This window comes from Lampetra planeri, chromosome 1 (genome assembly GCF_965212315.1).
Source record: "Lampetra planeri chromosome 1, kcLamPlan1.2.h2, whole genome shotgun sequence".
Lineage (NCBI taxonomy): Eukaryota > Metazoa > Chordata > Hyperoartia > Petromyzontiformes > Petromyzontidae > Lampetra > Lampetra planeri.
This window is the reverse complement of record NC_136107.1, coordinates 31,657,272-31,668,844: the sequence shown is the minus strand read 5'-3', so window position 1 is coordinate 31,668,844 and position 11,573 is coordinate 31,657,272. Positions and strand designations below refer to the sequence as shown.

Sequence of the window (11,573 nt, the reverse complement as noted above, 5' to 3'; positions counted from 1 at the left end):
CAATGTGTCTGTGGCTCTCCATGTGCGTCTATGGGTCTTTGTGTGAGTCTATGAGTCTCTATGTGATGATATGGATCTCTGTGTAAGACTATGTGTGAGTTTGTGTGTTAGTATATGGATGTCTGTGAGACTATGGGTCTTCGTGTGAGTCTTTTAGTCGATGTGATAAAGTGCTGGTGATGAAGCCACTGCAAGTGTGTTCCAGTTTCTCAATTAAACAAACTACACGCATCACCTGATATTGGAAAATCTGAGATGGACTTTCTTGCCTCTTCAATCTGGAGTCACGAACTGGATTTGATTGAGCCACACAATAAGATCAATGTGTGATAGTTTAGGTTATTGTATATTCATTTTACATTTCTGGCAAATGTAGTGAGGTCAGATGAAGATCAGGGTTCATTTAGCCACGCGAAATTTCATCAATTTTGTTAATGCTATCTCAACCGGTGTTCTAGTGGGTAGAACACTGGTTCACATTTCTCATGGATAATCAGCACAGATATAGCCATACCACCCTCCTGCCCAAAGTGTGCCTATGGCTATTCATCCTAGAAAAAACCTGGTATAAATCAGGGCCAACAGTGGAGACACGTGTCTCCCCACTGCTCCTTATAAATCAACAGTGCTCTCCCTACAAGAGACTGGTCGCAGCCATAAAACTGTGGAATTTTCACCACCAAGTTACACCCAATCCTCTTCCCAGTTATCTGGAGCCACGCTTGCCCATGATAACACCAATCGAGAGGGCTCTATATTCATAAAATACAAAGGAAACACGTTGCATGTATACCCAGTGATAGGGTGTTTGACTCATAACTCAAACAATTTACGAGTGGCTAATCTTTCTTGGTCAAGAGTCAATTCCGCCCATCATCCATCCCGGGTCGACAAAATCAGGACTACTTCGTGGGTAGACAACAACGGTTATTTTATGCATGGAATTGTCTCAGCCATAGGAATGTGGAATTTTGCACCACCGGCTCAGGAACTGCAACGGAGAGATGAGCGCCGCTCCATCGCTCGTTTGAGCAGTGAGACACTTGAAATGTTGCGTGTTGTAGCTCAACAGTGGATGTCTTGGCCATGGGAATGTGGAATTTCCATCACCACCACCACACCATTTCACGTGCGAGCGTAGAACCATCTTGCGGTTGGGCTCACTCCCACGTCCACTGCGTACGAGGCCGTGAGCCAGGCGAGCGAGTGGGTGGACGCTGGGCAGGCAGGCAGGCAGGCAGGGACGCGGACAATCTTGTCCACAATCAAGCCACCACGCAGCTGTTGGCCTTCTTGATGGGCGGCCGCGCCACCTGCAGGGGCAGGGGCCTCACGGGCAGAGTCTCGCGGCGGCGCTGCAGAGCGGGGCTCAGGCGGCTCGGGAGGTTCACCTCCCGGAGCAGCTGAGCGAAGACCCGCGTCACCCCTCCGTCCTCCTTGGCCGACGTCTCCACCAGGCAATGGTTCCACTGCAGCTCGACGGTGGCACGGGCCACCTGGATCTGCTGCTGGTGGAGGTCCTGCTGCTGCTGCTGCTGCTCCTGCTGCTCCTGCTGCTCCGGCTGCTGAGGCTGCTGCGGCTGCTGAGGCTGCGGTGGCTGGGTGTCCGCCTTGTTGGCGATCACCACGATGGGAGGGCGCTTGTCCTCCTTGATCTCGAGGACCTCTTCGCGGAGCCTCCTCACCTCCTCGAAGGACTGCGGCTCCTCCAGCGAGAAGACCAACGCGAAGGCGTCCCCGTCGCGGATGTACAGCTTGCGCATGGCCGGGAAGCGGTAGCTGCCACTTGTGTCCATCACCTCCAGCTTGATCTTGGAGCCGCCGGCCTCATACTCGAGCGCGTAGAGCTCCTCCACCGTGGGGCGGTAGCGCGTCTCGAAGGCGCCCTGGAGGAAGCGCTTGATGATGGACGTCTTGCCCACGCCGGCGGCGCCCAGGAAGACGAGACGCACCTGGGTGCGCTCGGGCACACCAAGAGACATGGTCACTGGCGATCTCCTCGCTCGTGCCAACCCGTGTGTGGGGAGTACGAGTGCTAGTGGTGTCCAGTTGTGGTCGTCGCAGTTGTGGTGGCGGCGGCCTGTTGTTCTAGAAGATGTTCTCCTTTATTCTAATACTTTTTTCTTTGCACGGATATTTGTATTGTCTTCTATTGTTCTGGGTGTCGTGCTTCGACGAGGCTTTCCTCTTTTAGCAGATGCCCTTATATTGTTTACCCTTTCTTTCCTTGTAGATGTTATTCTTACAACATTTTTGGCTCATACATATATTTTTTCTTGAACTCTTTATTCGAACGGATGTACTACTTTGATTATTTTTCGATGATGATTTTCCTTTCAGATGTTCTATATATTTTTTCTCAAATGTATATTCTTTTTCTTCTTTCCAGGAACCCCGTGTGTTTTGGTGACGGATCTGCAAAACAACAATAATAACAATAATACATCCCTTGATGTACCAAGGAAAACCACACCGAGTCTGACGTCTCAAGTCTCATTTCCAGGAGGGTCCTGAGTTGGGAGTGTTCGGCCAACCAGAGTTTCCACGGAAAACGATGCATACGAAAGAGAATATTAAACGGTCCGCACAGATGGATTCAACAATCCGTTTGCTGCACCGCCACCTCGCAGCCAAGCGTGTTTGAAATGTAAAAAAATGTTCATGATCCACAAACCCCTTGCCACTGAAGGGCGAGATGCCTGGAGGCGATACATATTTGTCCTTGATTTATTTTTTTCCAAATGATAGTTCCATTTCGGTATCCGAGTCACGTCAAAAGACATTACCAAGCTGCAGCGTGTACACAATTCTTTGCGACACGCCGTGACGGGTACATACTGCAAGGTCCGACCATGTGCTTGTCATTGGTGACCGGGCTAAGACAATCAACTCTCCACACCTTTGTAATGACAAGTTGCTCAAACCCTGCTATCAGCGGGCAAGTGATGCGTGACTGACATGGCCATTATGAATTCGCCTGAGCCACTCGAGAACAACTCGATGATGACTGTTGCACATAAAAGTCATAGTTAGAGCCCTTTGTCAATACACTGCTGGATTAGAACTGCTCACACCGTGTCGGCCGTGGAGTTTGTTTGACCATACTTCACCACGCTGGTTCGCGAAGGTTCGGTAGGATGACCGTTAGGGGAAGGGGGGGGGGGTGCAGAACCGGTTCGGATATCACTCGCCGCTGATTTTTGGTGGCCGGGTCTCGGGACGCAGTGTGCTAACCACCGCGCCACTACTCCACCCAAAGGCATGCTGTCAATTAACATGGCTGGCTGGCAATTTGAACGTAATGCACAGGGTGTAGACTACAGAGAACAACGTCATTGAGCAGACGTAACGCCGCCTTCCCGTATTTGTTTTTCCGCATAAAAAACGTGAAAACATTTTGCTACATCACATTGGCTCCACGCCCTTTTGGGAGTGTCTCTTTTTAGCAGCATTGGTTCAACGCAAGCAAACTCTGGACCAGTTTCCACGTTCACCGTCTCAGGCAGAGGTAGGCTTAGCTTAAACCAATGCTGGTGAATTGTCTGATGTTTAAAGGCAAGGTCCCCGCTGTGAGAAATGGGCTCTAGTTCAACGCAAAGCTATACAATACATAATAGGCATAAGGTAGGCTTCGTTTGAGAGAATGCAATACAATGTAGGGTTATTGTATACCACAGAGAACCATTGACTCACAGCGTCCTCGACTCACAAACTCTTAAGTATCCGAGTTTGCAGAGACCGCCTGCATAGGAATACCAGGTGTTATAGGTTTGGCGTGTGACGTCGCCACGAGATGGCAGCAAAGCGTTCGTTTCTTGAATCCATGGATTCAGAACTCCCAACGTTACCCTCTCGTGCCCGCGGGGGTCTTCTCGACGCTCTCCAGTTTCCTCGCACGTAAAGCCAAGCTCTTCGTGAATAGCATTGTCCATACATACCCGCCATGCGTGATCATGGCCATGCAGGTGGGTGATCTCTCACTGGGCCATGGAACTTCCACCGCCAGTCGCCTGCGATCCTGCGCAACCCCATCAAATAGGCGCGCACGCGGCACGTGACTTCGAAAAAGCGAGGTTGTTTTACATTCCTCAGCACCTTTCATCTCTCTTTCGCCATGTTCTGTACTGAACATTCCTTTGAATTAGCACTGATTTAATCATATTTAAATGCGCGCACATCAAAGAATGTCCGTGACATTTGTTTAAAATTGCCCTTTGGGGATAAAACTCACGTACATATGAAGACAAATATCCCCCGTATAGCCTTAACAGACAGTAGGGGCAAGTACTGTTAGCCAGCACCTTTCAAGGCCGGCACGGTACACGAGGGGGTGGGTGGCCAGCACCACGCCCGAACGCCTTTAGTCTCCCTAGTGGCGACGTTTACTGCGCCAGGTACTCAACTGAGGCTGAGTCAACCTACGGGAGGCCCAGGGACCGGCTCAAATAATCCCCCCACGGACATAGAACAACAGCCGCCATTCGCCACTAAGTGGCAGTGACGTCACCGCGGCGCTTGTGCCAGGCTATGTGCACGTTAAGGCCACATGAAATGTCGAATGTCCGCTGGCAGGTCACAAGACAGACCCAGGTGCCATGGGTCGACTGACTGAGATTACTGGCCGATGCACCTGTGCCCCTTACTGTGCCAACTTCCTGTGTTTTATCCACCCAGCGTTGCATTCGTTGTTGTGAGCATCCTTTCTTGCTGGAGGGCGACTAGTACAGGTTATCAGAAAGTCCACTTAGCTCCACATCCTCTTGTACCACATCACTCCATCTCTTCTGTAGCCCGTGCCACGCCCGTTTAGCCCCCTCGAGCAGGCCGAACAAAAGCTATTTAGGCATGTGATGGCTGGGCATGTGGGCTACATGACCCAGCCAATGCAGCCATTGTCTGCTGGAGCAGCTCACCGAAGGGACTTTGTCCAGTTCTTTTAAGGATTTATGAGCACCTCACACGTGGGCAGGACAGCCTAAATGTTTCCAATCTGCGAAGATGCTCCATTAGGGGGATCCACGTTTCGTAAGCGTAGAGAAGGGATGGAATGACCTTGGCTGAGAAGACTCGAAGCTTCATATGGAGCGACAGACCAGGTAGCTTCCACATCGTGTTACACAGCCGATGGAAAAATAATGCCGCTCGACTGATTCGGAGTGAGATCTCTGCTATCAAACCAGAGCCAGTCATGAGCACACTGCCCAGATATGGAAAACTATCCACATTCTCCACAACTGCCCCATCACCAATTGGGAGTTGTAGGGGTGGAGTATCTGATGGCACAAAATGCCCAGGCAGGTGCTAAGTTTTGGTGGGGTCGATGGTAAGGCCCCATCTCTTAGTGGCACGCTCCAGGTTTAGCAGCAGCACCTCCAACTCCTCCTCTGAGTGAACAGCAATCACCAGATCATCAGAATACATAATATGGTTGACTAATAGGGATCCCTTGACCGCACCCGGGCATCAATGAGCCTCCCATCATATCTGTACCAGACGAAAATTCCTCCGGTAACGCCATTGAAGGCTTCACAAACTATGTAGTCGAAATAGATGCTAAATAATGTGGGAGCCAGTGGACAACCCTGTCGCACCCCAAGGTGAACAGGTAATGGATCCGATTCCCCACCATCATGAAGGTCCTTAATGATTGTGAGCAGACGGTCTGAGCACGAAGGATAACCCAAAGCCCTGGCCTACTGATGGTATAATAGGCCTTGACCAGGTCAATAAAGCAGAGATGTAGGTCTTGTTGGAATTCTTTACACCTCTGCTGTAGCAGATGGACAGAAAATATAATCTGTGCAGGACCGCTTTTTGCTGAAACCACATTGGGGCTCCGCAAGCCTCTCCTCAGCGTGCCTGGTATGGCGATGTTGAATAATCCATGCCAGGATCTTTCCAGGCACACTGAGGAAGGGTATGCCCCTGTAGTTGTTACAGTCTGTGCAATCCCCCTTATTAAAGAGGGAGACCACCAGGGCATCCTTCCATTCCTGCAGAACCCGTCCAGTTGTACAGACTGTTATTATGATGTCATATTGGGCAGTCTGCGTACAAACACCACCCTCCATCAGCATTTTGCTTGGGGGATCATCTTTGCCCAGTGCTTTTCCTGGTCTCAGACTCTGGATTTCCTTTTGAACTTCCTCAAACAGATGACACTTCAGCTTGTCACTCACAGGGGGTGACGACTTCTTCCAATATTTGAGGCACAGCAGCCTCAGAAGGGTCACCCCCACTGTGCCCAATGATGTTTTCTAGGCTGAGAGATTTCCTCTAACTCACAGACATGCTCAGGAAATCTGCAAACCTGTTCCTGGGGGTCAGAGATCGGATCACCATCCTTTCAGTGCTGCACGGCTCTCCGAACCTCTGAGTGAAGGCTGCGGTAAGCCTCCTCATTCTCTGACATGGGATTCTAAGCCAGCCGGAACACCTGCTCTGTCAGCCAGGGTCTCTGGGGACGTTTGGACCATGCACCTAAAGCCACCATTGCAGTTGCATGAGCCACAGTCCTAAACTTTGCCCATTTCCCCACAGCATCAGAAGTGGGGGAAGATGCCAACCCCAGCTGCAAGCGATGATGAAATTCTTGCTTGCAGGTTTTATCAGCTAGCTGAGACCAGGCCACTTTTGGTTTGGATGGGGTCCTGGATGTACACCCACCACCTGAGTGGAAGAATGGCAGGCGCATCTTACAGATGACAAGCCAATGATCAGTGGGCAGATTAGCTCCACGGTAGGTCCTGGTGTCAAGGATATGGGCCCACATCTGCGGTTCCATCACTATATCATACAGCAGATGTTCTTGCCTGGACCCGGCATGCATCCATGATCTTGTGTGGATGCGCCGATGACAGACAACGTATTGGTAATTTCAAGCCCATAGGCTGCACACAAGTCTAGCAGCCTTCTATCATTGTAATGGAGAAGTTCTGACCGATGCCTTCCAATCACTCCAGACCAGGTGCCAGCATCATGACCCATTCGGGCATTAAAGTCACCCAACAGGATGACTCTATCCTGACGGGCCACTTTAGCTAACACCTGTGACAGGAGGTCAAAGAAGGCATCTGACTCATTGGCCTTGCCTGCATCCCTCCACTGATGTTCATCTTCGGTGGGGGCATAAGTTACCACGACCACCACTCCTCATCTCTGGTTGATGGGAAGACGAGCCCAGAGAAGTCTCGGGCTTACAGCTCCCCACACCTCACCGCCACCGCTCCATGCCCCCTTCAAATTTGTGTTCAGAAGAGCCACTGCCTGTTGATTGGCAATCTCCTACCCCGAGTAGAGGACTGTCCACCCCTCATTGTGCCAGGAGCCAGAGCCAGTTCTCTGGACCTCCTGAATACCGCAGAGATCCAGTAGGTACTGGTCCAGCTCCCGACAGAGGAGTGGCAGCCTCTCATCCGCAGTGAGTGTTTTCGAACATTCCACGTGGGTACCCGCAATGGCTTTTTGCTGTTTATAGAGGAACTCCGAGGGTAAGGATTCAATCGGGTTTGGCCAGGAAAAGTCATAGACACCCTGTCCCCCCGGGGCCTCCGGCACATGCTTATTTCGATTTTTAACACGTGTTTTAGTGGCAGTTAGGTTGAAGGTGGAGGGATTACCAGCCCCTTGCACCCATCCAGAGCCCCCATTGGCCACTGTGGTGGCTGCAAGCACCATTAGGGGAAAATCCGAATAGCATTGGCCATTACCCCCATGGAATTGCTCGCATCCACCACAGTATTACCGTCCGGCACCACCGAGGAGGTAAGGGTTTATTTTTGCTGGACACACGTACATACAAGGACTGACACACAGACATAAAGAGTTAAAAAAAAAATTTGAAAGACATTTTTCCGAACGAATTGTTCTAAGTCATTATGATTCTCTTTATTTACCCATGAACACCTCGTTGAGTCTCCAGACTCTTTTTGAAGGAGGGTCCTGCGTTGGGATGTTCGGCCAATTCCATTAACGAGTGTTTGAACTCACGTGGAGCGAAATCAGAGCACGCGGAGAAAACCGAACAAGCATAACGCGTGAGGAGGTGGGGAGGGGCACTGTGCGCTACCATCTCCTGGCCATACTTCACCGTCCCGTGGTCAACAACACGTGACAAGCCTTGGTGGTCACCCACTGAAGTGCTTAACAGGTTCAACGTTGCTGAGCACTTGAGGGTGCGATGAGAAGAGGCTCGTTTGGAGTAATGCTCCCATTATGCGCCCTGCAGGTTCACGCGACGTCATCGACTCGAGTGGGGTCACAACTGTAGGGGCAAGTGCTCTTAACGAGCACCTATTTAGGCCGGTACGGCGCACAGAGAGGGTGGTGGTGGGTGGCCAGTGCTACGCCCCAGTCGCCTCTGTCCGCCCAGTGCTGATGTTTAATACACCGCACCAGGTACTCATTTAAGGCTGAGTCGACCGAGGTGACACCCAGGACACATTCGGATATCACTCGCCACGAATGCTTGCCCGTGCATGGGAATCGAACTCAGATGGCCGGGTTCGTAATGCACTGCGTGCGCGAGCCACTGTTTTACCTCTCCCCAGAACAACACAGACGAAGATCACTCGAATAGCCTTTCGTAATCGGGCAAGTGCTGTTGGCGAGCACCCAATAAGGCAGACAAGGTACACGGAGAGGAGCTGGGGTCGCTGGGTTCGTAGCGCAGTGCGCTAACCACTGCACCATCGATCTCCGAGAACAACACAGACATATCCTATCACGTGCCAGGATGTTTGCGAGCACCTATTAGGATCATCACAGTACATACGAGGTAAGTGGCGTGGCCAGAACAAGCACTCGCGGTCTCCTTTGTCTCACCAGTACTGATGTTGACACGCAACAGGTATTAATTTAAGGCTGAGTTTATCCAGCGCACGCCAAAGCCAAGTTTCATTCACCTATCGCCACTGGCGATTGCCATATGACCTGGTATCGAACCCTGGTGTTTGGTTAGAGGCAGCACTCGCAATAAAGATTGCACAAAGGCAAACACACCCGCACTGTAAACGTGTATGCACCCACACACAATTCACTGGGTGCAGACTTGTTCATACGCACAAACGCACGTGCACACGGACACGCACAAACACACGCACGCGCGCGCTATTCACACCTGCAAACACCACACACACACACACACAATTATAACACAATTGTAAAAAAAAAAATCGATATCACCGGGATTGGCCAAACATCCCATGACTGCAAATCACGCAATTGGGATGACACACAGAGGCAGTCAGCAGCAGCAGCAGCATCGCCCCTACTGTGGAAACTTTGGCCAGGGCCCTCCTGAAAAAAAAGAGTCTTGAGACTCAGAGTGATATTCTTAGGTTTTTTCGGTAAAGTCACGTAGGTAAAACATCAAAATTAATGAAAATAAAATAAAATAAAAACAAACATCACGACGTTTCGGAGGCAACACAAGTCTCCGTCATGCTTTTCGGGATGAACACGTGTTGTAACAACAATAATGACAGATACGTTTGCACGCGTACGCATACACACGCGCAAAGTAATTAACGCGTACATACTTGAATATAAAAATAAGCTAAATAGCTCAGTGGGCTTTACCTGGTAAGATAAAAAAAGAAAATTATTTAGTTTTATTTGTATACAATTTTTACTGATTTGTTTACCTTTTCTCTACTTTGCACACCTGTTGTTGTATTGTTTGTTGTTGTAACGTTCTGAGCTGCCCCTACTGGACATCTGTTAAAAAGAGCTTTATTGCTCATCGGATTCCTCCAGTATAAATACATATTGTGATATACATTCATGTGCACACACAGAGTTCAAACACACACCCGCAATACACATATATAATCCTAGAGTCATTATTTACATCCCTACCGAATGAAAGGGTTGTATGAAGACTCAGTGTACTTCACTATGGCCAGAGGCGCGTGGGGTGGGAGAGATATGCAAGGCCGGCTGAGAATCGAACTTAAGTGGCCTGGTTCACGGTTCAGTGCGCTAACCACAGCGTCACCGCTCCTCCTCGATGTACAAACGATACGGTGACAATTCGAGCGCATACGCTATTCAAATACGCATGCGATTCACGCAGAAACAGACAACAGTGCAAACACGCGTGCAAATACACACGCGTGCAAACAGATGATTGCACACACACACACACGCACGTGTATATGGTCATGTAAATATCAATTTAAGAAATGCAAAAACATGCTAATAGCAAATCTAATGCTCACGGTCTGTAACGTATTCGTACAAACAAACGCGCCATATGAACACATTCAATTGAAACACAGCGCGTGCACAAACGGGACTGACGCGCAACAGACGCGCATGCATTGACTGAAAAATAAACTCGCACAAGCACAATTCACACTCGCAATTCAAACCGCACGAATGCGCAATTTAAACACCCGAATGCCTTTCGCGGGTAAAACTCGCACATGGCGCATGTCACAAGCACAACATTTACCCGAGCGCAGCTGTGATTCACACACACACGATCACAACTCACACCGTGACATTCACTCTCTCTTACAGAGACAAAGATGCACAGTGTAGCCTTAACAGACTGTTGGGGCAAGCAAGTGCTGTTAGCGAGCACCTGTGAAGGCCGGCAAGATGCACGGGGCGGTGGGTGGCCAAAACCACGCCCGACCGCCTTTGTATTCCTAGTGGCTAGACACCGCACCAGGTACTAAATTGAGGCTGAGTCGACCTTGGGGAGGCCAATGATCGGTTCGAACAATCTTCACTGGTGTTGGCCGCGAGCGAGAATCGAACTCGGTTCAAAGGGTTCATAGCGCTACACGACCACTCTCTCTGACACACACACACGCGCACAATGTATACCCCCCCACAGTTTATCTCCCACACAAAGACAAAGATCCCCCGTCTGGCCTTAACAGACTTTTGGGGGCAAAGTCCAGTTAGCGAACCACCTCTGCAGGCCGGCACAGCACAGAAGGGGGTGGGTGGCCAGCACCACGCCCGACCGCCTTTGTCTCACTGGCGATGTTTACACATAGGACCAGCTCCTCGTTTAAGGCTGAGTCGAGCGAGGGAGCGGTTCAAATAACCTTCACCGGTGTTGGCCGTGAGCGGCACTAACCACTACGCCACCGCTCCCCCTAATTCACACACACACACAGACGCGCCGCGTATCTTGTCGGTCGTCAACGTCTCCCTCATTTACCTTGCGACCAACGCGCTCACACCTCAGAGCACACGATGGCAGCGGGCAGGTGCAGCTCTCAGTCCAGAGAGGATGTGTGCCCCGGTGTCCCGTATCCTGTGCCTTTTATAACGCTCCGCCAAACGCTGCCTCCCTCTCTCTCCCCTTGCACCCAAGGCCACTCCCCCGCACAGCCCTGAGATAGGGTAGCTCAGCTTTCTCTCTACACACACAAAGATCCCCCACCCCCCCCCGTATAACCTTTAAGAGATCATTGGGGCAAGTGTTGTTCGCGAACACCTATGAAGGCACACACGTGCATATAGACACACACACATTCGGATCACCCACAGAAAGACGAGCAGCTGCCACGAGTGGGCACGATGAGAGATGTGAGCGGAGGCTCAGTGCCCGG

The 11,573-nt window shown here is 50.6% G+C and overlaps 1 protein-coding gene and 1 long non-coding RNA gene across 2 annotated transcripts; both read right to left on the bottom strand.

Moving 5' to 3' along the window:
- Positions 1-1,159: 1,159 nt before the first annotated feature.
- On the bottom strand, positions 1,160-2,098 carry LOC144721262 (ras-related protein Rap-1b-like). Its single transcript, XM_078598757.1, has one exon. It carries the CDS (start codon positions 1,980-1,982, stop codon positions 1,266-1,268), a length of 717 nt encoding a protein of 238 aa, XP_078454883.1. The 5' UTR covers positions 1,983-2,098; the 3' UTR covers positions 1,160-1,265.
- A 186-nt stretch (positions 2,099-2,284) lies between these two features.
- LOC144721270 (uncharacterized) lies at positions 2,285-11,262 on the bottom strand. Its single transcript, XR_013585873.1, has 2 exons — positions 11,180-11,262; positions 2,285-2,415 (listed from the first exon to the last, which is right to left on the bottom strand). It is a non-coding gene; the product is annotated as an uncharacterized LOC144721270 (long non-coding RNA).
- Between the last annotated feature and the right edge of the window lie 311 nt (positions 11,263-11,573).

Coding starts and splice junctions, on each gene's coding strand:
- LOC144721262 (XM_078598757.1), bottom strand. CDS start 1,982: ATGTCTCTTGGTGTGCCCGAGCGCACCCAGGTGCGTCTCGTCTTCCTG.